This window comes from Capra hircus, chromosome 7 (genome assembly GCF_001704415.2).
Source record: "Capra hircus breed San Clemente chromosome 7, ASM170441v1, whole genome shotgun sequence".
Classification (NCBI taxonomy): domain Eukaryota; kingdom Metazoa; phylum Chordata; class Mammalia; order Artiodactyla; family Bovidae; genus Capra; species Capra hircus.
The window spans coordinates 93587329-93611996 of record NC_030814.1 but is presented as its reverse complement, the minus strand read 5'-3'; the positions used below and the strand labels follow the sequence as shown (position 1 = coordinate 93611996).

The window sequence follows — 24668 nt, the reverse complement described above, 5'->3', positions numbered from 1 at the left end:
GCCCCCAGCGCCAGCGACTCCAGGGACCCCCTGCTCTGCCCGCACCCCGGCGGCCCCAGACCTCACCCTGGCAGGCATGCTGGTCCTCGGTGGGGCTGAAGCCCATCTCGCACTCGCAGCGGTACCCGCCGGGGACATTGAGGCACTGCCCGTTCTCGCAAAGGGCTACATCCTCTGCACACTCGTCCCTGTCTAAGGGGACCCAGAGGAGGGGGCGGGTGGTCAGCAGGGGAGGACCCACATGGTGGGGACAGGCGGCCCTGATCACTCGAGCCCTTCACTGTCACCCGGAGTTCCAGGGAGCTGGCAAGTAGCCCGGGGGGACTCAGACCCCGACTCAACGGGCAGGTGACTGAGTCAGAGCCAGGGAGAGGACAGGGCAAATGGTCGCTCACAGTCTGGGGGCGGAGGGCCAACAGGAAGTAAGTATTCCTGTCTCCACACCCAGAAAACTCCACGCATTCGGAGTCCAAAGAAGACCGCCCCTAAGGGACTCAGGGACTTCCCTGGTGGCTCAGATGGTAAAGTGTCTGCCTACAATGTGGGAGACCCAGGTTCAATCCCTGGGTTCGGAAGATCTCCTGGAGAAGGAAATGGCAACCCACTCCAGTATTCTTGCCTGGAAAATCTCATGGACAGAGGAGCCTGGTAGGCTACAGTCCATGGGGTGGCAAAGAGCTGGACACGACTGAGCGACTTCACTTTCACTTACAAGGGACTCAGGGCCTGGCCTCTGTCCCCAAGCGCTGAAGGTACATCCTTTCTGGCATCCACAGAGCAGTGAGTGGATCAGTGTGAGTCGTGGGCACCGTGGAATCCAGCCCCCTTGGCCATCCTTTCTGGACCCCTCCAGCCCTCCCATCCCACGCCCTGACCTCACCTTCACAGGAGAAGCCATCCCCAGAGAAGCCCAGGCGGCAGGCACAGCGGTAGGAGCCAGGGGCGTTGAGGCAGTCAGCTCTCGGGCTGCACCCATGCTCCTTGGAGGCGCATTCATCCAGGTCTGCAGGAGACGGAACCCAGGGTCCCCCAGGTGTGTGCGTTGGGGGGCTGTGGGGAGGCAGACCCTCCAAATCCCAACCCTGACCCTCCCCCATGGACATGCCTGAGCCCAGCCACCTCTGCCAGGCTGTAGCCTGCCCACTCAGCCCACCCACCTCTGCTTCTCTGTCTGGACCTCTGGCCCCCACTTACCACGGCATTCGAAGCCATCCCCAACCCAGCCTGGCTGGCAGCTGCAGCTGAAACTCCCAGGGGTGTTGAGGCAGGAGGCATGACTGTCACAGCCGTGTCCCCCAAGCTGACATTCATCTACATCTGAGAGAAGAGGGACCCAGGCATAGGAGGGCAGGACCAGGAGATGGGATGGAGGACAGAGGACCCCCCAGAGGCCTGGGCCTAGTAGAAACAGGGCTTTAGGTATGGAGTGGGGAGACTCAGGGCAGGAGCAGAAGGAAAGACCTTCCCTAGAGTCGGACTGGGCCCAGAAATGCCCCCTCACCATTGCAGGAGCTTCCACCCTTACCCAGAGCCCAAAAGGAAAAACCCCCAAACCCAACAGGGCATGACTCCCAGCATGCCCCAGAAATGGTCTGAAATGGCAGCATGAGAGACTCAGGGTAGACAATAAGAGGAACTGTCCTTGGTTAGGATTCCCGGCTTTCACTAAAGGGCTTGGGTTCAATCTCTGGTTGGGGAACTAACATGGCACAGCCAAAAAAAAAGTCACTGTCTTAATGAACACACTCTCCCTCTAAAGCAAGATTTCCTTCTAAACCAGAGTGTCTAACCCTCAGCCAATTTTGCATCAGCCTTATCATCCCTGCAATGTTCATCAGCCACCTAAGTGAGCTACCGTTCCCTAAAAGTTTTTCCTTTGTGAGAATTTTATTTGGCTGCACCAGGTCTTAGTTGTGGCATGCGAACTCTTAGTTGCAGCATGTGGGATCTAGTGCCCTGACCAGGGATCGAATCTGGGTCCCCTGCACTGGGAGCAAGGACATGGTCTTAGCCACTAGACCACCGGGGAAGTCCTCACTAAAAGTTTCTTTACACTGTTTCCCATTTTTACTTACATGAATGTACTTTAGAAGAAAAACGTATAACAACGATCTCTAAGAAATCATGGTTTGGATGCTCTGTTTTCTAATGTTTGCTTCTAGTATGCATTGAAATAACGACATAATGATGGCAAATAGAATTATGTTCTCCCCGCCAAGAAAGCATGTTTCAATCCTGACTCTAAGAACCTCTGAATGTGGCCTTTTTTTGGAAACCAAGTCTTTGTAAATGTAACCAAATTAAAATGAGGTCCTCCTGGATTACAGGGGGTCCTAAATGCAATGGCCGGTGATCAAGAAGAGGGAAATTTGGACGCAGAGAGAGGAAAGCCCCCTGATGACAGACATGGAGACTGGAGTGATGCGTTCAAGCATCGTGGGCACCACCAGAGGTGAGGAGAGAGGAAAGGGCTAGTTCTCCCTCTGGGCCCCTGAGAAGGAACCAAGCCTTCTGACACCACGATCTCAGACTCTGCCCTCCAGAACTGTTCTATAGAGAGGAGACATCTGTGGTTCTGAGGCACCAGCTCCGTGGTCCTGAACGACTGACATGTTTGAATGTTCATCGCTGTGACACTTAAAACCATCAGGCTTGCACACCTTGGGAACTGCTAAGGGATCCAGAGTTCCCCCCGCACAGCCGTCAAGGGAGCCCCACGGGGATGTGATCGGATCCTACTTTTGCTTCAGCGCGAGGGCCCACCAGTGGAAATGTGTAAGAATGAGGTCTGGCCTTGCTCTGCCCCAAGGGATGGGGCGGACCCCACGGACCCTGAGCTGGTCCCTCGGGGGCGCCCCCCTGCGTCTGCTCCACGGACCACCAGCTCACCGGAGCAGCCCATGGCCCCCTTCCTGACGATGTAACCCAGCTGGCAGTGGCAGAAAAAGGAGCCCCTGGTGTTCTCGCAGACCCCATGGAGGCAGATGTGGGGGTTCAGGTCACACTCGTCCACGTCTGTGGGGTGACAGGAGAAGCAACAGGTGAGGGTGTGGTACAGCAGCATGCCTGCGTGCCCTGCCACATGGGTCCCCTGCATCCAGGTTCTTTTTGCCCATCTTCAAGGATAGGGAGCTGCCCTGATTCCACTACTGGTCATAGCTCCCCCATTCCACCCTTGGGCTGCTGCGAGAATTCAGTCAACATTCTACAGTTCATATTCCATGGAACACATCGGACATACATTCCCCCAGAGATTTTACACCAATACCTTAAGAGGATGCTAAGCTAAAGCTAAGGCCTGAAGGCCTTTCCAGAGCCTTTATTGACAATGTGGATCTGCAAGAGGGGATGGAGGAGGCAGCATTTCCTACTTATCTTGGTCCCAAGCTCCTTTTGTTCAGTGTTTCCTAAGATTCCTGTGATCTGGAATGCTTAAGCTGCTCTGAGCTGGACACATCTCCCTGGGAGGGCTCCATTTTTTGCATCCTCGTACTCTGGCCCCAGCTCTGCCCTGATGGAGTCACCAGTTCACATCTGCTCCCCAGGGCCTGTGCCAACCAGCCCCCACCCGAAGACAGTGACCCTGGGAGAGACGACAGAGACAAGGTCCTGAAGCAGGGCTCAGAGAACACAGCATCCTTCTGTCTCACACACCTTCCTCTGCAATAAACCCCTCGGTCTATGATGATCTTACAAGGTGACTCCCAAAGCCGGGCACACACCTGGCTGTATACAGCGCTGGGTACACAGTGGGTGTTTAATAAGTGTATTCAAAAGAACAAGGTTTGGGGGGGTGGTCTCTGCTGCTGTGAACAAGATCCCACAGGTCTCAGTGCAGGGCCTTGGGTGCAAGTGCCAGGAGCAGACCACCAAGAACGAACCCGTATCTCCCCTGCCCACATGTTCCGGGAATGGGACTAGCGTCTGCGTTGCCCACCTGCCCCTTGTGGAAGGCCTGGTGGGTGAAGTGAAGCTGCCTCCTCCACCTGTACGTAGTCCCAACTCCTCACCTACACACATCCTCATGTCCAACGTGGCCACAAAGCCGTCATAGCAGAGGCAGTGGTGACCCCCTGGCATGTTGGTGCACTGGCCCCCGTCACAGATGTCCGGATTCTGCTCACATTCGTCCACATCTGGGGGACCAGGGTAGGGGTCGGGCTGCAGGTGGGAAGGGACAGAGGGGGAACCCGAGGGACACTTCTGCGGGGCCAGTGGCCTGGCTAGGGTGTGGCTGGCTTCACTTGGGCCGGGCCAGGTGGGTTCCCACATCCCAGGCCGGAGGGAGGGGGCTGCACCCACCCACCTTCACACGCCCTCCCATCGGGCATCAGAGAGTAGCCAGGTCCGCAGCCGCACTGGTAGCTGCCCTTGGTGTTAACACAGTGGACGTGGCAACCACCGTTCCTGGTGCGGCATTCGTCCACATCTGCAGGAGGCAGGAAGAGGCAGGGGGCACCGCCAGAGGAAGCGCAAGGTGAGGTGGGGGGCGTGACGGAGGCGTGGCAAGGCAGGAGGCGGGGCAAGGTGAGGGCGTGGCAGGACGCAGGGTGAGGTGGGGCGAGCTGGGGGCGTGGCAGGGGCGTGGCCAGGCGGGAGCGGGGGCAGAGCGAGGGTGTGGTAAGAGGTAGGACGTCATGGGAGGCGGGGCAAGGTGGAAGTGGGAGGCTGGGCGAGGTGAGGGCCTGGCGGAGGCACTTCAAGCAGGGGGCTGACTGTCGGGGCGGGGGTGGTCAAGGGTAGAGGCAGGGGCTCGGACTGAGGCTAGGAGAGACTGCAGTGGCGGCGGGGGCCGAGGCTGGGGCTGGGGTCGCGCCTCACCCACGCAGCCTTGGCGGTCAGGCGTGCTCTGGAAGCCGGCAGGGCAGGAGCACTGGAAGGCACCGATGACGTTGACACACTGGCCGTGCGGACACAGGCCGTCCCTCAGGGAGCACTCGTCCACGTCTACGGGGGAAACAGACGGCTGGCAAGGGCAGCAGGTGGTGGAGGGGCCCCAGCAAAGGACGGGCCTGTGCCCAGCCGCCTTCCGCACAGGGACACGTGCATGCACAGTGATGCACTCACTCTTGCATCTATGCCCCCACCCCCATGGGTGTGAGTCTACATCTCGCCCTGGTACAAACACGTGCTTGAAGACGTTTCAGTCATATTCGACTTTTTCACCCCATGAGCTGCAGCCCTCCAGGCTCCTCTGTCCACGGGATTCACTGGAGTGGGTTGCCATGCCCTCCTCCAGGGGATCTTCCTGCCCCAGAGATCGAACCTGTGTCTCTTACGTCTCCTGCACTGCAGGTGGATTCTACCGCTGAGCCACTGGGGAAGCCCAGTACAAAAGGGCACCTCACCCTGATCCACACATCCACCCAGGTGCACACTCACAAGACACCCAAAACACACCCCTGATACACACTCACCCTCAGGAGACAGACCCACAACCTGATCCACACAGCCACATGCACACAGTTCACACAGCAGCACACCCTCACACTTATTCGCATGTCAACACAATCACCCTCAGTAGACACACATCTGCACAGCCACATGCACACTCAGACTCACAATCACACCTCACGCCCACTCATAAACACATCCGCACACCTCGCATTGCATTGGATATGCCCTTGCGTCACGTTTTCTCATCCATTCAGGCAGACTCACAAACAACTCTTGTGTGTATGCGTGCTAAGTCGCTTCAGTCGTGTCCAACTCTTTGTGACCCCGTGGACTGTAGCCCGCCAGGCTCCTCTGTCCATGGGATTCTCCAGGCAAGAATACTGGAGTGGGTTGCAATGCCCTCCTCCAGGGGATCTTCATGACCCAGGGATCAAACCTGCATCTCCTATGTCTCCTGTAGTGCAGGCAGATTCTTAATCGCTGAGCCACTGGGGAAGCCCCAACCCCTGTGTACACACATACAAACACATGCTCAACAGATGCACCTACATGCACACAGCCCCCTCCACAAACACACCCACCTGTGTGCAAACACATGCCCACACTTAGACACACACTCTCTCACAAGCTTATGTAGACACACAGATAACCACTTCCATCGCCTTACATAAGAACAATCATCCTTGTGTAGACACTTACACACTCACAGACTCACACAAACACCAATACACACTCACTCTTGGACAGACGCATTCCCAGAAACACACCTGTATGCTCACTCAGACACACAAATACACACTCCTTCCATCTCACAACCACACAAGTGACACTTCACATGGGTGCACAGTGACCCACACTCACACATTCGATTTTGTTTTCACACAAAAACACACACAAATGCGTTCTCCCAATACCCGATGCATGCGACCACTCGTGCACACAAATACACAAGTGTGTACTCAGGGAGATGCACAAACACACATACTCGTATCCTCTCCCTCTTGCGAGCCACGCTCACCTTCGCAGGCAGTGCCCTCAGCCGCCAGCGCATGTCCAGGGGGACACTGGCACTCATAACTCCCATCTGTGTTGGTACAGGTGCCTCCCCGGCACAGCAGCGGGTCCTGGGCACACTCATCCACATCTGGGCATGTGGAGAGAGAGAGGAGGTGTGAGATGCTGACCCAGGTTGGTGTGATGGGGCTCACGGAAGCTCCCCCCTGTTGCCCCCATCCCCCAACCCTGTCGCCCTGGGGTGTGGATGACCGAGGGGAGTCAGAATGGGAGGGAAGCTGGAATTCTCAGAGTTTTCAGGAACACAGGCTGACATTCCTGGAGCTAAAGGAGGCCCTGAGGAACGCCCTCCCCACCCCAGAAGTGACAGGGGGAAGGCAAGGCCCAGCCCCAGCGGGCATCAGTACATGGAACCAGGGGCCTCACCACTCCTCTAACCACCCTCCTCCCACTCCAGCCTCAGGGGCTTCCTCCCATCTCTCATGTCAACCTCAGGGCCTCTGCACACACTGTTTCCCCCTTCACCTTCCCGCCTCCCCACAGCAGCTCCTTCCCTCCCTCACGTCCACCCCAGGGCCTTTGCGCATACTGTTCTTCCTCCACACAACTGTTCAGCCCTTCACAATTACTCCCACTCTCTTGGCCCCACAGAATGGGATACATCCCTGGGGTTCTCAGCTCACACTGCACCACAGAGCCCTTTCAAGTGCTTCTGACAGTGGCTGTTTATTTTCTGTTTGTCTAGGGATTTATTTTATCCTCCCTATTAGGTCCTGAGCTCCAAGGAAATGGCCCCCTGTATCCGAGCTCTCCATAGTTCCCCCGAGTAGATGCATGTAAAACGTTCACTGAATGAATGAGAAAAATGAAAAGGGAAGAAGCTCCTCCCTCCAGGGCCCTCTCCTCTTCTCATGCTACCCCCACCCTGGGAGAAGCTACCCAAATCTTGGTCCCCATGGTTCTCTGAATGCCAGACCCAGTGTCTGGCAGTCTTCGGGGATGACACCCACACCTGCTGTGTCCCAGCTGGATCATGGCTTCTCTCTACTCCTGCCCCCTCCACTCACATCCAACACAGCAGTGTCCTCCCACACCACTCCTCAGCTCGGCCCCAAGACCCACAGGCACTGGGGTGGCTGCCTACCCATGCAGTTCTTCATCAGCATGAAGCCACTCTCGTAGCCACGGAGACACTCACACTCAAAGCTGCCCGGGGTGTTGACACAGGTGCCCTGGCCACAGAGGTCAGGGGAGATGTGGCACTCGTCGATGTCTGTGGAGACAGTGGACATGGGCCGGGCCTCCATGTCTGCAGACACCCAGGGCGGCAGGGGAGCCCCAAGGCGCTGAACAGAGCCAGGGAAATGGAGGTGCTGTGACTGCACCCCCAATGAAAGCAGGGAATTTCTTTCCAGCCCGGCGGCCCCTGGAGGTCATTTTTCTTTTAAATTAATCAATTTATTTACTTGCTGCATTGGGTCTTAGTTGAGGCATGCAGGATCTTTCAGTTGAGGTATGTGGGATCTAGTTCCCTGACCAGGGATTGAACCCAGGCCCCCTGCATTGGAAGCATGGAGTCTTAACCAAAGGACTACCAGGGAAGTTGGTGGAGGTCACTTTGCCATGCCAAGTTGTTTCATTCATGTCTGACTCTTTGCAATGCTATGGACTGCAGCCCGCCAGACTCCTCTGTCCATGGGATTCTCCAGATGAGAATAATGGAGTAGGTTGCCATGCCCTTCTCCAGGGGATCTTCCTGACTCAGGGATCGAACCTGTGTCTCTTACCTCCTACATTAGCAGGAGGGTTCTTTACCACTACTGCCATCTTTTGCCAGCCCCTCTTTTTATAGCCGGGATCCTGGAGGCCCAAATAGGGTATTGAGCTGCCCTGGGTCACACAGCAGACAGGCAGGCAGAAAAAGGCCAGTTCTTGCCTTTTAGGCGCCTCTAGTTTGTGGCCCCCTGTCCCTGCAGGCACCTGCCAAGGAGGCAGAGGCAGGTACGTACCTGTGCAGTTCCTCTCCTGGGCATCCAGGGCGAAGCCCCCCGCACAGGAGCAACGGAAGCTGCCCACGGTGTTGCGGCAAGTGCCATGGGCACACAGCCCAGAGAAGGCTTTGCACTCGTTCACATCTGCAGCGCAGGAGTACAAAACGGCACACTATTCCATGTCCCTGAGTCCCCTGCCTCCTGAGTGTTCACCCCTCTGATCACAGATATTTGGTCTCTCCTAAACCTGCTTCCCACCTCCAGGCCTCTGCCCATGCTCTGCCCTCTTCCCATCCTCCATCCAGGCTCCCCAAGCCCAAACGCACCTTTATAGAAGGGACGACCTGACAGGAAGTCCCGGCTGGCAAAGCCCAGCCCCCGGGGACACAGGCTGGTGAAAGCCAGGGACTCGGGCTCAGGGCACGCCTCGCACGCGGTGCCCCATGCGGCCCCTATGGTACAGCAGCAGACGTCCATCCGGTACTTGCCCAGCAGGGCAGCCCCACACTCGTCCTCCTCCCAACGCAGGAAACAAAGCTCCAGGCGCATGTCTGCAAGGAGGGGTGGTCACCGGTCCCACCTCTGCCACACTCTGGCTGCCAGGACAGGCAGTGTCGTCCGAAACGCCCTCCCCAGTGGGGAGACTGAATTCCTCAGCTGACAGTCCATGTCCTCCAAGTGACTTTTTTTTTTTTTTTTGGCCACACTGTGGGGCTTGTGGGATCTTAGTTCCCTGACCAGGGATCAAACCCAGGGCATTGGCAGTTAAAACAGCTGAGTCTTAACCACTGGACCACAGGGAATTCCCAACAGTTACACTGGAATAAGGGTATAACCCAACAGTTACATTTTTTAAAAACAAAAATTTTGTAAAGATTTTTTTTTTGATGTGGACCATTTTTAGGTCTTTATTGAATTTGTTACAATATTGCTTCGGTTCCATATTTTGGCTTTTTGGCTGAGAGGCATGTGGGGTCTTAGCTCCTGGACCAGGAAAGGAACCTGTACCCCCTGGACTGGAAGGCAAAGTCTTAACCACTAGACCACCAGGGCAGTCCCCCAAAGTTACATTTTAATAATAAGTTGCACTGCTAGGTGCTTGCTATGTGCTGGGCACTGTTCTAAGCTCATCGACCCATTTAGTCTTTAAAATAACACCAAGAGGAAAACGGCTATCATCATGCTTGTTTTACAAGCAAGAAAACCGAGGCAGAGACGGGTTAGGTAGCTGGCTTGAGGCCACACAGTAAGAGGTAGAGATAGATTCAAACCAAGCCACCTGGCTCCAGAGTGTGTGTGTTTAATTTTTAACCCCCCCCCCCCAGAATAATCTGGCAATGGATAAGGCTTCCTCAATACCAGACACGATGGTCTAAGACTGGGGCTGGTTAACTACGGCCCAGGGTGTCAGCTGCCTGCTGTTTTTGTAAATAGTTTTATTGACATACAGTCACATTCATTTATTTCTGTCCTACACGGTAGAGCTGAGTAGCTGCAACAGATTCTAAGGCTCCTAAAGCTGAAAATGTTTACTCTCTGGCCCTTTGCAGAAACAACTGGCTGACCCCTAGACTAGGACAATTTTTCACTCCTTGCAAAAGGAACATACGTTTAAGTGGATCCATTTGAGAATGAGACCCTGTTACAGACTCTTTAGAAAAAATAAAGATAAACAGAACTGCCATGACACATAGGGATCTGTCTTAAGTTCCTGGGTCCAGGGCTGCTCAGACAGCATTTCACCTGGCTGTGAATTCAGCAACATTTTTATTTTTTCTTTACTCGGCTACTTTCTTTCCTTGCTCACACTCTGGGATCAGCAAGAAAACCTAATGCACACCTGAAGCTCAGTTTAGAAGGAAATCGAAGTTGAAAAGCATCATCAGGGCCCATCTGCCTTCTGTTGACCAGGCTCCATGGTGCCACCAAGGAGGCCACTAATGGGTTAATGTTACTATGGGAGGAAAAACTGATAGAATTCAGAGCCCTACCTGCTGGCTGGTGGATGTTTTTGGCCAAGAAATGTCCTGTTCAAGATGTTGATGGTGTAAAGCAAGAAGCCCTCCTTGAGGGGGAAAATATTTCAGAGCCTTTGAGCCTGAGGGCAGGCCATTCAGGGTGAGGGTTTGAGCCCTGGATGTTGAGGAAGGGCTGCAGGCATGAATCACCACTCACGATAGAGGCAGGTGCCTCGTGCTCAAATCCATGTCCTATAAACCTTGTTTGGTAGCAAGAAAGTATATACCAAAGTGGTAGGTAACATTCCACGAGATTGTACCATTTGCAGTGAGCTTCATTAGAAGGGCAGTTGATTAAGGGGATCCAACCCCTCCAAAAAAACAAATGTCTTTGGAGACACATTAGCAAGGGGGTGGGCAGAGTCCAAGAGGACACCCAAGACCCCACCTGTCCCTAGGAAGGGCCTCCAGCTGTTGGGAGTGGAGGCAGTGCAGGAAGGGCAGGCGGCCCTGCACAAGACCCTGCAGGCCCACACTCACCTATGCACAGCCGGCCGGAGGTGTCCAGGATCAGGCCCTCTGGACACTCGCAGCGGAAGGAGCCTGCGGTGTTGATGCAGCGCCCATTGGGACAGACGCCAGGGAAGACCTCACACTCATTCACATCTACGGAGCAGCAAGCAAGGAGAAGCGAGAGCTCCCAGGGAGCTGGCTCCCTAGGAGCTCAGGACACCACGTGGTTCTTGGGGAGGTGGGAAAGGCAGTGCCAGCCTCCTGGGCTGGGGGATTGTGGGGAAGACCCGGGTACCAAGGAGGGAGATCTCCAATGACTTCAGAGAGGGCCTTAGGCAGCCACCATGACACTTGCCTGCTCCTGGAGGTGGGGGGGGGGGGAGTGGCGGTGAAGTGCACAGGGTGGGGAGTTACCTTCGCAGCTGAGCCCCTTCACGCGGGCGAAGCCTTGGGCACAGGCGGGGTCTGTGATTGGGGAGAGGAGTCATTCTCTCCACCCAGATCCAGGGGACCTGTCCCCTCCACGGTTCTCTCAATGGCCAGGGAGCCCCCAGAGCCGCCCCCAGGGCAGTACCCATGTCACAGCGTTCGCAGGGGCTCCCCCAGGCAGCGCCGAGCGTGGCGCAGCACTCGGAGCGCAGGGTGGCTCCGTGCAGGTTCGCCTCGCAGCGGCCCTCCTGGACCTTCAGCCAGCAGGTGCCTTTGGTGCTGTCTGCGGGAAGGGGCTGGCTGTGTTATTTGGCAGGCCCACACCTGCACACTAACCCGCAGAGACCCAGACTTCCCCCGGGCGGGCGTCGGGGTCCCCGCTGCTCCGTGGGGCCTCTCACCTAGGCACATGGTGCCAGAAGGTCCCAGGCGGCTGCCGGGGGCGCACTCGCAGGAGTAGGAGCCAGCCAGGTTGCGGCACACGCCATTCACACACGGGCTGGACAGGCACTCGTCGATGTCTACAAAGACAACCCGCCACCGGCCCGGGTCAGATCCCTGAGCTGCACGCGACCGGAGGCCCCTCCCCTCTGCCGCTGCCAAAGTCCAACAGCAGGGGGCGCATGCTGTCCGAAGGCGAGGGAACAGACTGGGCGGGCTCAGAGGGGCGTGTGTTTGCATTAAATTGTGCAGTGCACCTGCGCGTGCACGCCGACACGCAGGATCCTGGGAGCCCGCACGGGTGAAAGTGTACAGGGACAGGCAAGGTGGGGAACGGTGGCCCTGCAAGGGTCAGTCATGGCACAAGAGAGGCCGAGAGTGAGAGGCAGGAGGAAAACCCAGAGGGGGAGGAGACCTGGTTGTGGTGGGGGAGGGGGCAGTCCGCCGGAGGCTTGTGCTTAACTATGTGTGTTTGTGTGTGTGTGTGTGTGTGTGTGTGTGTGTGTGCGCGCGCGCGCGCGTGCTCTTGCAGGTATCTGTGAGTGCCCAGGGGTCTGTAATGGACAAGGTCGTTGCAACAAAGTGTGTGAGGGCGGGTGGGCACATATTCCTGTGTGTGAGTATATATAAGTGTGTGAATGCACAACTGTGTGGGTATGTAGTATCTGCACATATTAGTGTGTGTAGCTGTGAGCCTAAGTGTGCAAAAGGGTAAAAATGTGGACACACACGTGTCTTTGACAGTGTGCACATGACAGTGTATGATGTGTGGGACTATGACTCTATGAGTGTGAATATGGGTGTGTGAGTCTGTGTGAGTACTGGTGTGTGTAATCAAGTGATAATCAAGTGTGTGAATGTCAGAGTGTCTGCATAAGGGTGTGCCTTTGAGGGTGTAACTCTGCTTATTAGCATATGTGTAAAGAGCGAGAATTGTTCAGTCACTTAGTCGTGTCTGACTCCTTGTGGCCCCATGGACTGCAGCACGCCAGGCTTCCCTGCCCTTCACCATCTCCTGGAGTTTGCTCAGACTCATGTCCACGGAGTTAGTGATGCCATCCAATCATCTCATCCTGTGTTGCCCCTCCTCTTCAGGCCCTCAATCTTTCCCAGCATCAGGGTATTTTCCAATGAGGCAGCTCTTCGAATCAGTGAGGATAAGTGTGAATGCAGGTACTGTGAGTGTGTACCTAAGAGGGTAACTGAGACTATGAATACATGTATGGCTTTGAGCATGTCTGTGTGGGTAAGTGCAGGTATACATGCATCTGGCAGCATGTGTGTACCCATAGCGTGCAGTGTGCATAAGCACTTGTGTGTGTGCACGTGTCTGTGTGCCCTCCAGGACCCTGTACCTTCGCAGGTCTCCGTGTCTGGCCGGAAGCTGAAGCCCTGGGGGCAGGAGCAGCTATAGCTGCCCGGGCTGTTCCTGCACCGCCCGTTGTCACACAGGAGGCTGTTGAGGGCGCACTCATCCACATCTGCAAGGCGAGGATGGGGCCAGAGAGTGGGGTGAGGGGTGTGCAGTGGGGGCGGCACCCCCTCCGCCCGTCCACTCGCCCGGCACGCTCACCAGTGCACTCTCTGCCATCTGCGGCTGCCTCGTAGCCCAGGTTGCAGATGCAGCGGTAGCTGCCCCGCAGGTTCTCACACATGCCGTTGGCACAGACGTCAGGGTCGAGGGCACATTCGTTGATGTCTGCAGCAGGAAGACGGCATCAGCAGCTGCCCTGGCTCCCTGGTGGCTCCAGAAGCCAGGTCCTCCAGGGACAGAGCTCCAGCCTAGACCCTGCCTCCTTTCCCTGGAAACCAGGGTTTCTCAACACCGTGGATACTTGGAGCCAGATCATTCTTTGCTTTGTGCAGGGGGAGGGGGGAACCCGTGCAATGTAAGCAACATTTCCAGCGTCTACCCATGAGATGCCAAGAGCGCCCTCCCTAATATTTGTCCAGACATTGCCAAATGGCACCTGAGAGGTGGCAAAACTGTCCCCAGTGTGGAACTCATGGAACAGACATTATTACATCAGCAACATAATTTCTTTTAAAGCGCAATCATAATCACTAATGTTATAAGATGGTTACTGTTTTGTGCCCAGTATTTTAACTCATTGCTCCTCACAACATCCCTGAGATGGGACCTACTAGTATATCCACTTTACAGAAAAGGAGGCGCAGAGATGGGGAGTAACTGGATCAGTATTCAATCAGTAAACAGTAGGGCCTGGAGAGTTCCCTGGTGGTCTAGCGGTTAGGCATCAGTACTTTCACTGCCATGGCGTGGCTTCAATTCCTGGTCGGAGAACTGAGATTCCCTAAGCCTCATGGCACAGCCCAAGGTGGGAGGGAATAGGCAGCCCCATATGTCAAAAATGAAAAAAAAAAAAAAAAAAGAATGCTGGCTGGGATTTAAACCCAGGCATTTGGCTCCAGAATCTGTCCCTTTAACTGAGGGAGGGGCCCTGGACATCTGTCCTGCCCCCATGGCCCAGTGCTGGATGGGAAACCTGGCTGTATCCTAAATCCTTTTATTTGTTGCTCAGGCAGGAAGGCTGTAACAGGAAAGGATGGTGTCCTCATCCCCAGGATCACTTCAGCACGTGACTTTACTTGGAGATGGACATACAGTCCATTCTAATATGATTGTATACTTATAAAAGTGGAGGTCTGGGCATAGACACACAGGGCGAACCCTGTGTCGAAAGCAAGGCAGAGGAGTTTGGGATTAACATATATACGTGCCTACATGTATGCTCAGTAACTTCAGTCGTGTCTGACTCTGCGACCCCATGGACTGTAGCCCTCCAGGCTCCCCTGTCCATGGGATTCTCCAGGCAAGAATACTGGAGTGGGTTGCCATGCCCTGCTCCAGGGGACCTTCCCAACGCAGGGATCCAACCCTCATCTCCTATGACTCCTGCACTGATTCCTTACCACTGAGCCACCTGGGAAGAAGTCCCTAACATATACACATTACCCTATATAAAACAGAAAACAGACCAGGGCCTACTGTATAGCACGAGAATTAAACTCAGTATTGTATAATAACCTATAAGGGGAAAAAAAATCTGAAAACTGTATGTATATATATACTAAAATATATATATATACTGAAAAGTATATATGTATCATATATATATAGTGCCTGAATCACTTTGCTGTACACCAGAAACATTGTAAATTAAAAAAAAAAAAAGGATGAAGGCAGAGATCAGGGAGATGCTTCGACCAGGCAAGGATTAACAGCTAAGTGCCAGAAGCTGAGAGAGGTGTGAGACAGACTCTTCCACACAGCCTCTGAAGAGGCCCCTCTACTCACACTGATCTGGGATGTTTAGCCTCCAGAGCTATGGGAGAATGACCCCCCAGCCTGTGATACTTTGTGGAAGCCAGTAACCTGACCAGGTTCCCAACCACATCCCTGCCCCTCAGTCCCAGCCCCACCCCGCTCACCTCTGCCATCTGTGGTGATTCCAAGACCACTGCTGCATAGGGCCTGGAACTCAGCTGCGGTACCAGGAATAGGGAGAGAAGGGTGGTCATTGGCCATTGCTGAAGCCAAGCCATGCTCAAGACGTGGCCCCTTGGGGCTGGGCAAGGGTCTAGGACTAAGATGCCTGCTCCAGTGGGAAGAACAGTTTTCCTTCTGTCTCTTCTTGGGGGAGAGACATCCACCCCACCCCATGGGAGCCAAGCCCCCCACCACCACTGTCCCCTCCTTCCCCCAGCAGTTATAAGCCACAAGCAAGGACTAAAAAAAAGCGGGGCCATGGAAAGTGCATGGGGGCGGGGCAGCTGAGGCGCTCACCAGAGTTCTTGGGGGGACATGGCTGGCAGGGCTCCCCAAACCCATGGGCCGGGCTTGCACAGCAGCACTCAGATTTGGTGACAGCACCAGGGAAGGGGCGGGCACAGGAGCCCTGGTCGAGGGTCCCATAGCACGTGCTGCGCACGTGGGTGTCCACGCACACTCGACCATCAGCGCCCACCGCGAGCCCCCCGAGGCAGCGGCAGTGGAAGGAGCCCTCGGTGTTGGTGCAGTGACCATTCATGCAGATGCCCGGCGTCTGGCACTCATCGATGTCTGCAGGGGTCGTGGGGGGGCACTGCGATGGGTCCCAGCCACCCCATCCCCACACCCCACCCGCCCTTGCCACCTCCCTTCTCCTCTTCTTCCCCATCCCCATGGGGTCCCTTATGGTCCAGCCTGCAGTTTCTCACCCACACAGTGGCGGCCACCAGGTGCCAGCAGGAAGCCGGGGTTGCAGAGACACGTGAAGCTACCGTCCTCATTCAGGCACACTCCGTTGGCACACATGGTGGTGGTTGCACACTCGTTGTGGTCTGAGGACACCAGGAGAGGCTGGGTCCCAGCAGGGTCCTGGCACCCACCCTTTCGTTGGGCCAGTCCTGCCAGGTAAACCAGCCCGGCCCTCATGTTTCCAGGGACTGCTCCCAGGGCTGTGGGAGCCTGATAGGATGAGACGTGGCTGTCAGAGACTAGTTTGGCATGGGTATTAGGTTGCAGGAGTGTGAACTCCCCTGAGGCCAACTGGGACCACTAGCTCATATCTGCATCTTCCATCCTGGCACACATAGGTGCTCCATGAATAGTTGTTCAAAGTCCTTTAAATAAGTCAGGTGGTAACTGCACAACATCTCACTAAATGCCTCCAAACTGTTCATTTAAAAATGGTTAAGATGATGAACGTGTTATGTAGGGACTTCCCTGGTGGGTCAGTGGTAAAGAATCCGCCCGCCAATGCAGGGGACTCAGGTTCTATCCCTGGTCCAGGAAGATCCCACGTGCCAAGGGGCAACCAAGCACATGTGCCATAACTACTAAAGCCCGACTGCCTACAGCCTCTGCTCTGCAATGAGAAGCTCATGCGCCACAGCTAGAGGAAGCCTGTGAGCAGCAATGAAAACCTAGAGCATCCAAAAGAATAAAAAAGTTATGTGTATTTCGCCACGATAAAAAAATGCAAAAACACATTGAAAAAATTAGGTAGTGGTTGCACGAAATTACGAATGCACAAAAATGCCACCGAACTGTTCCCTTAAAAAGGGTAAGATACAAACTACTATACATAAAATAGATAAACAAGGTCCTACTGTATAGCATGGGGAACATATTCAATATTTTACAATAAACTATAATGGAAAAAAAGAGTTTAAATGGTCAATTTAATGCTGTGTAATTGTGCCATAATTCTTAAAAATGCAAAAAAGAATTGCATAAATGAGATGGTGGTTACATGACACTGGAAATATCCTAAATGCCAGCAAATTGTTCATTTAAAAATGCTGTTTCACACATCATGATATTTGTTATTAATATATAACTGTATGATCTTTATTACATAAAATAGATGCTTAGTTGTGTAAATACACAAATGAGACCTAGAAGGACACATCAAACAGTGAACTGCTTGTGTTAATGGAAGACTTTAGTTTTTTGCTTGTGTTTTTTGGTTTCCTATTATGCAAGTGGTAACTTTTAAGAAATAAATGTTATTTTTGAAAACCTTTAAAAATGCTATGTTTATCTTCCTGCGAAAAAAAAGAAAGAAAGGTGGTTGCACAACATTGGGAATTACTGAGATTTTCACTTTTAAATGATTAAATTTATCTTGTGTGAATCGCACCTGCATTTAAAAAGGAAAGGGCAAAAGCCATCAGCTAACAAGAAAATAGTCTAGGGACTTCCCTGGTGGTCCAGTGGTTAAGAATCCACCTTCCAATGCCAGGGACTCTGGTTAGACCCCGATCAGGGAACTCGGATCCCACTTGCGGTGGGGCAACCAAGCTGGAGTGCCACAACTACTGAGTCTGCGTGCTCTGGAGCCCACATCCCACAACTAGAGAGAAGCCCAAGCACCAGAGCCAAGAGCCTGTCTGTAGCATCGAAAGATCCCCCATGCTACAAGGAAAATCCCATGCAACACAGCTTAGACCTGATGCAGCCAAATAAATATTTTTTCCAAAAACCCCTCTTAAAAAAATAGTTTAATTTAAAAGAAGGCAGTCGGTGCAGTGCAGATATGATTTGTTTACCAAGTACAGTGTTAAATAAAAGAGGACTGAAGCAAGAAGGAAGAAAGGGAGGGAGGAATGGAGATAGGGAGGGAAAAAACATAAAGAATACGTAAAAGGTCCACACCTAAATGTGTGGGTGAGCTTCCACAGCGGCATTATCCTTAACAGCAAAAGTGGAAACAAGCCGAACGGCCACCAAGTGATGCCGGTAGAAATGAAATGTTGTCTGCTCATACAATGGAATGGCATTTGACAATAAAAAGGAATGACATTCTGACACGTGCTACCACATGGACGGATCCTGAAAATGTGATGCATCAGTGAAAGAAGCCAGTCACAAAAGGCCACAGAGTGTGTGATTCCATGTATACAGAATGCCCAGAACAGGCAAATCCATGGGGACAGAAAGTAGACTAGCCTCCTGCTGAGGGGTGGGCGGGGGCGCGAGGAAGGAGGATAGATAATTCTGGAATGACTGCTAATGCAGAGGAGGTGATGAAGAGGTTCTAAACTTAGACTGTGGTCATGCTTGTACTAAAAGCCACTGAAATGTACACTTTAAAAGGCTACTTTAAAAACAATAAAAATAAAATAAAAGGCGACTTTTATGGTATGAGAATTATACAGCTATAAGGATGCTAAAAGGGTTTTTAAAAATGAATGAATACACAAGCAACTATGCTCAGTATTTTATAACCTATAAAGAAAAAGAATCTGAAACTGTGCTGTACATCTGAAACGAACACAACACTGTAAGTCACCTATACTTTAATTTAAAAAATTAATTTAAAAGTTTATATGTACCAAGAGGAAAAAAAAACAAACTAATGACTTCATCAACTCTTACTGGTTACAGACTATGCAGAGATCTGAAGGCAACATTAAAGACCTGATGGTAAAATGTGAAACAATGAATTAATCATTAGAATTAATCAAAATTAATTTCAGGACAGGGTTTCCCTGGTGGCTCAGTGGTGAAGAATCTGCCTGCCAACGCAGGAGACACAGGTTCAATCCCTGGTCCAGGAAGATCCCCCATGCCGTGGAACAACTAAGCCCGTGCCCCACAACTGCTGAGCTGTGCCCTAGAACCTGGGAGCCACGACTAGTGAGCCGATGCGCTGCAACTACAGAAGCCTGTGCACCCCAGGGCCTGTGCTCCCCAGAGAGAGCACAGGAGAAGCCACTGAAATGAGAAGCGCGTGCAGAGCAGCTAGAGCAGCCCCTGCTCACTGCAGCTAGAGAAAGCCTGTGCCCAGCGATGGAGATTCAGCACAGCGATGAAGACTCGTTAAAAACAAATAAATAAACAAAAATTAATTTCTGTAGGTGATATCAAACTAATAAAAAACAATGTAAATAAAAATAATGATTTGTGCATGGAAATAAATTACTGTACTTCACATTAATGTTAAGAAAACAGCTAATTTGATAGTCAACTTTCTAAATCTATCTAATAATAAAAAGTAAACACTGCAAAAAAATAGCACGATTCTGTAAAGCAATTATCCTTCAATAAAAAAATTTAAAAAAAGAATGAATACAGAAAGGAAAAATATCCTTCCCAGTGAGGGAATAATAAGGCAGGTCTCAGACAGGGTGACAGAAGAGGACAAAGGGGGTCCCTAGTGGCCCCCACAAGCTATGGGCACCCCCACAGGGAATCTGAGACCAAGGAGCTCTCCATGGTCCTGACCCACCTCTCTTGGAGGCAGATGAGGGGCTGTGTCGGGGGCAGAAGCAGACAGCACAGTCTTATCCCAGAGACTCCCAGGAAGGGGAGAATGAAGGACAGGTAGAGAGTGGACAGACCACAAGAAGGCTCTCCGACGGGCTGGCTGGGCTCAGGAAGGGGAGCAGAGGGCCCACCCAAAGAAAGGATGGAGTGACGGAGCAGGTGTGGCCAGATGCAAGAAGTAAGGTAGGGACTCCCTCGGTGGTCCCAACGGCTAAGACTCCAAGCTCCCAATGCAGGGGTCCTGGGTTCGATCCCTGGTCAGAGAACTGATCCCACATGCCTCAGCTAAGAGTTCGAATGCCACAGCTAAAGATCCTGCATGCCACAACTAAGACCTGGGGCAGCCAAATAAATTTATAAATATTTTTCTTTTTTAAAAAGAGGTAAGGAGGCACTACAAGGCAGCTACTGAGGCCCAGAAGCCCCCTCCCCACCCGCCCACCCTCAACTCACCCACACAGTTCTTGCCGTCAGTGCTGAGCTCAAAGCCCGCATTGCAGACACACTGGAAGCTGCCCGCCGTGTTGACACATCGGCCGTGATGGCAGAGGCCACTGCTGGCGATGCATTCATCTATGTCTGGAGGGTGGGGGGCAAGGCAGGCGGGTGGTCAGCAGGCGTCCTCCCAGGCACCCCCAGACTCCAATTCGGGCCAGAGGTGCAGGCTCCACCAGCCAGGCCCCCGGCACCCCCACTTCCAAGGGACGGCCATACCCAGGCACGCCTGCTTGGTGAGCATCGCCTGAAAGCCCTCATGACACAGACAGCGGTAGGAGCCAGGGGTGTTGGTGCAGTCTCCGTGGTGGCAGGGGCTGCTGGCACATTCATCCACATCTGCGGGCGGAGGACTCTGAGCCCGAGGCTGGCAGGGCGCGCCCCCACCCCCAGCCCAGCCACCGCTCACCAATGCACTCCCCCCGGACGTCCTGCGCGTAGCCCACGTTACACTCGCAGCGGTAGCTGGAAGGGGTGGGCAGGCAGCGGCCGTTGAGACACAGGTTGGTGAAGTGTCGGCAGATGTCGATGGCCTGGTTCAGTGTGGCGGTGCCTGCGGGTGGGGCCAACGGAGGGGGCGGGTGCCTGACTGAGGGCGGGGCCTCGCCTCTGGGTTCAGACACACACTCAGAGCCCTCATGGCCAGGCTCTCCCACTATAGCCCAGCGCCCTGCCCTAAATTCAGACCCTCCACTTGCCTGAGACCCCGGACCCCCAGTCCAGCCCTAGTGTGCGTGCCAAGTCATTTCAGTCGTCTCTGACCCTGTGCAACCCCCTGGACTGTAGCCCGCCAGGTTCCTCTGTCCAAGGGATTCTCCAGGCGAGAATACTGGAGTGGGTTGCCATTTCCTTCTCCAATTCCAGCCCTAGACCCTCACCCAAAGCTCAAACTTGGCCTTGGAGGCTGGGATCTCCAATCTGCCCCCACCCCCAGACCACTGTTAGTACTCCCATCCCCACTGCCCAGGCCACGACCCCCACTCCAAAGCCCAGTCCAGACCCTGAGGCCTGGATCCTCTTTTCCACTGGAGGGGTCTTGGACCCCTCCTCCCAAGTCCTCACCAATGCTGGCATCTCCAAGGCCCAGGCTGGGAACCCGACGACCACTGGAGCCGTGGGGGCTGTGCCGTGCCAGCCCTGGGCCAGGACCCACACCACCAGTGGATCCGAAGCCGGGGAGGCTGGGGAAGGGGCCCGGATAGGAAGGCAGGAGTGGCAGCCCCGGGGCACACAGTCGCTGGAACTCATCTGCAAGGGAGTGGGGTTGGAAGTTAAGCCTCGGTTGTACCCTCGGGTCCCCAACCTGCAGGCTGAGCTCTGGGGTGGAAGAAGGTGGGAGGCACCCCCAGCCACTCACCAGAGCCCCGTGGAGGACACCGCTCAGGGGCTGGGCCAGCCGCCCAGCACCTGCCCTTGTCACAGCAGCACTGCCTGTGGGTGTAGTGGCCCGAGAGGTCTCCAGTACAGCGGTCTGCAATCAGCACCGAGAAGCAAGTGCCAGCGCGGTGGTCTGCAGCAGGGGGTGGGGTGGGAGGTGTAGGGAGGGCCGTTCACGTGTGCTCAGTCGCTGTTCAGTCATGTCTGACTGTTTTGCGACCCCATGGACTGTAGCTCACCAGGCTCCTCTATCCTTGGGATTCTCCAGGCTACAATACTGGAGTGCTAGCCATTCCCTCCTCCAGGGGATCTTCCCAGCCAGGGATCAAACCTGCATCTCCTGCATTGACAGGCAGGCAGATTCTTTACTGCTGAGTCACCTGGGAAAACCTGAGGACCAGTTACCAGACTTCACATCCCAGCTCCACCAGCACCATCTTCAGGACAGACCTCCTTGCCTCTCTGCGCCTCAGTTTCACCATCCACGGACCAGAGATGCTCAGGGCACACATATCAGAAGAATGTTGCAGAGTACACTCTATCTGGCACGTGGCCAATCCTCACTGAGAGGATTAAACCAAGTTTAAACCAAGAGGTAATAAACCAAGATTTCCAAATTACCCCAGAGAAGGAGGTTTGGGCTCATGCCAAACAATAGTGTCCCATACCAAATGCTGGCATTGTCAGTAAGCTCCCTGGGATATTCAACCACACCGAGGAAGACCCCAGGATCAGGGGGTTGCCTCAATGGGAAGTCAAGCTGGATACTCAAACAGAGATGCTGGGATCTGTAGCTGGGTGGCCTCACTTGCCAGCCCTGGGCATTCTGCAGAAACCCAAGAGGCTTTTAATTTGAAGAAGGACCAGGGGAGCAAAAGCTATGACGAACCTAGACAGCGCTGGATCATAGAAAAGGCAAGAGAGTTCCAGAAAAACATCTACTTCTGCTTCATTGATTACGCCAAAGCCTTTGTGTGGATCACAACAAACTGTGGAAAATTCTTCAAGAGATGGGAATATCAGACCACCTGACCTGCCTCCAGAGAAACCTGTATGCAAGTCAAATAGCAACAGTTAGAACCGGACATGGAACAATGGACTGGTTCCAAACTGCGAAAGGAGTATGTCAAGCTGTATATTGTCACTGTTTATTTAAATTATATGCAGAGTACATAATGTGAAATGCAGGGCTGGATGAAGCACAAGCTGTAATCAAGATTGCCAGGAGAAATATCAATAAACTCAGATATGCAGATGACACCACCCTTATGTCAGAAAGTGAAGAGGAACTAAAGAGCCTCTTGACAAAAGTAAAAGAGGAGAGTGAAAAAGCTGGCTTAAAACTCAAAATTCAGTAAAACTAAGATCATGGCATCTGGTCCCATCACTTCATGGCAAATAGATGGGCAAACAATGGAAACAGTGAGAGACTTTATTTTCTTGGGCTCCAAAATCACTGCAGATGGTGACTGCAGCCATGAAATTAAAAGATGCTTGCTCCTTGGAAGAAAAGCTATGACCAACCTAGACAGCACATTAAAAAGCAGAGACATTACTTTGCCAACAAAGGTCCATCTAGTCAAAGCTATGGTTTTTCCAGTAGTCATATATAGATGTGAGAGCTGGACCACAAAGAAGGCTGAATGCCAAAGAATTGATGCTTTTGAACTGTGGTGTTGGAGAAGACTCTTGAGGGTCCCTTGGACTGCAAGGAGATCAAACCAGTCAACCGTAAAGGAAATCAGCCCAGAATATTCATTGAAAGGACTGATGCTGAAGCCGAAGCTCCAACACTTTGGCCACCTGATGAGAAGAACTGATTCAGTTGGAGAAGACCCTGATGCTGGGAGAGATTGAGAGCAGGAGCAGAAGGGAGCAACAGAGGATGAGATGATTGGATGGCATCACCGACTCAATGGACATGAGTTTGAGCAAACTCTGGGAGAGAGTGAAGGACAGGGAAGCCTGGCATGCTGCAGCCCACCAGGTCTCAAAGAACCAGACACAACTGAGCAACTGAACAATAGGGGAGCAGACTGGCAGACTGATAGCTGCAGCCCCTGGGGAGACCAAGGCAGAAGCTCCCCAGCTACGAAAACGGCAGACACACTTCCACTGCGATGTCTTGATGGCTTTGTTCAGTGATCAGATTTCTCGGATTCTGACTCTAAAAGAGCATGTTTTAAGGTTTGATAACCCACAAATGTTAGCCGGTGGCCCACAGTGGAAAAACCCCTCCAACCAGCATGGAGGGCCCTTGTAGCCACCCCTGAGCTGCCCAAGGCTGAGAAAACAGCTAGCATTTTTACCTCCCCAGACACACCCCCATGCACCTGGCAGCGGGGGTGGGAGGGTTCCCCAGGTGCATGAGTAGGAGTCAGGGCTCTGCAATTCCAGCATCATCCCTGGCACTCTAACGCGGCTGTGCCTGCCCAGGCAAGAAGAGGTCATCAGACTTGTTCAAGGTCACACAGCTCCTGGAGAGTGAGGAGGGATGGGAAGCCAGGTTCCTGAACCCCAGGGGATCTGACCAAGCAGCTCCCTCTCTAGTAGGGAGGATAAGACAAAATGCAAGTATTAAGCACCTGCTGTGATCAAGCTCTGCTAAGTGGTCACAAACCCAACTTCTCTGCTTCCCTGTGTTTCTGAATGTGTACTTAGTACCCCCTACTTCCGCCCCTGGGTGAATCACTCCATAAATATGTAACCCTCTCCATATGCTTTTGAGCTGTGCTGTTGGAGAAGATTCTTGAGAGTCCCTTGGACTGCAAGGAGATCAAACCAGTCAATCCTAAAGGAAATCAGCCCTGAATATTCATTGGAAGGACTGATGCTGATATTCATTGGATATTCTTTGTCCTTCCAATATTCATTGGAAGGACAAAGCTCCAATACTTTGGCCACCTGAGGCGAAGAGCTGACTCACTGGAAAAGACCCTGATGCTGGGAAAGATTGAGGGCAGGAGGAAAGGGGTTGACAGGGGATGAGATGGTTGGATGGCATCACTAACTCAATGGACATGAGTCTAAGCAAACTCCAGGATATAGTGAAGGACAGGGAAGCCTGGTATGCTGCAGTCTGTGGGGCTGCAGAGAGTCAGACATGACTGAGTTAGTGAACGGTAAAATGGGTAAGTACTGCCAGTAATTCACACATAAGGCAGCTGAGGCTAAGCAGAGAGGTTAAGGAACTTGCCCTGGGTCACTTGGAACACAGAACTGATTGCAAGCCCATTTTCAGAGGACACTTGACCTTGATTTAAATCTAGGCTCTGC

At 53.2% G+C, this 24668-nt stretch overlaps 1 protein-coding gene across 1 annotated transcript in view; it reads right to left on the bottom strand.

Annotated features, from left to right (window-relative positions):
• Positions 1 to 24668, bottom strand: part of FBN3 (fibrillin 3) — a 68390-nt gene that overhangs the window by 38091 nt on the left and 5631 nt on the right. The window contains exons 9-33 of the mRNA XM_018051001.1: positions 21373 to 21525; positions 21078 to 21263; positions 20425 to 20568; positions 20235 to 20354; positions 19974 to 20099; positions 15965 to 16087; positions 15552 to 15827; positions 15197 to 15250; positions 13317 to 13442; positions 13099 to 13224; positions 11704 to 11823; positions 11448 to 11585; positions 11288 to 11338; positions 10901 to 11026; positions 8729 to 8953; positions 8421 to 8546; positions 7556 to 7684; positions 6416 to 6541; positions 4822 to 4947; positions 4307 to 4429; positions 4011 to 4136; positions 2890 to 3015; positions 1195 to 1317; positions 881 to 1003; positions 67 to 192 (exon numbers count right to left, since the gene is read on the bottom strand). Coding sequence (XP_017906490.1) covers positions 67 to 192; positions 881 to 1003; positions 1195 to 1317; positions 2890 to 3015; positions 4011 to 4136; positions 4307 to 4429; positions 4822 to 4947; positions 6416 to 6541; positions 7556 to 7684; positions 8421 to 8546; positions 8729 to 8953; positions 10901 to 11026; positions 11288 to 11338; positions 11448 to 11585; positions 11704 to 11823; positions 13099 to 13224; positions 13317 to 13442; positions 15197 to 15250; positions 15552 to 15827; positions 15965 to 16087; positions 19974 to 20099; positions 20235 to 20354; positions 20425 to 20568; positions 21078 to 21263; positions 21373 to 21525 — 3348 coding nt within the window. The remainder of the gene's footprint in view (positions 1 to 66; positions 193 to 880; positions 1004 to 1194; positions 1318 to 2889; positions 3016 to 4010; positions 4137 to 4306; positions 4430 to 4821; positions 4948 to 6415; positions 6542 to 7555; positions 7685 to 8420; positions 8547 to 8728; positions 8954 to 10900; positions 11027 to 11287; positions 11339 to 11447; positions 11586 to 11703; positions 11824 to 13098; positions 13225 to 13316; positions 13443 to 15196; positions 15251 to 15551; positions 15828 to 15964; positions 16088 to 19973; positions 20100 to 20234; positions 20355 to 20424; positions 20569 to 21077; positions 21264 to 21372; positions 21526 to 24668) is intronic.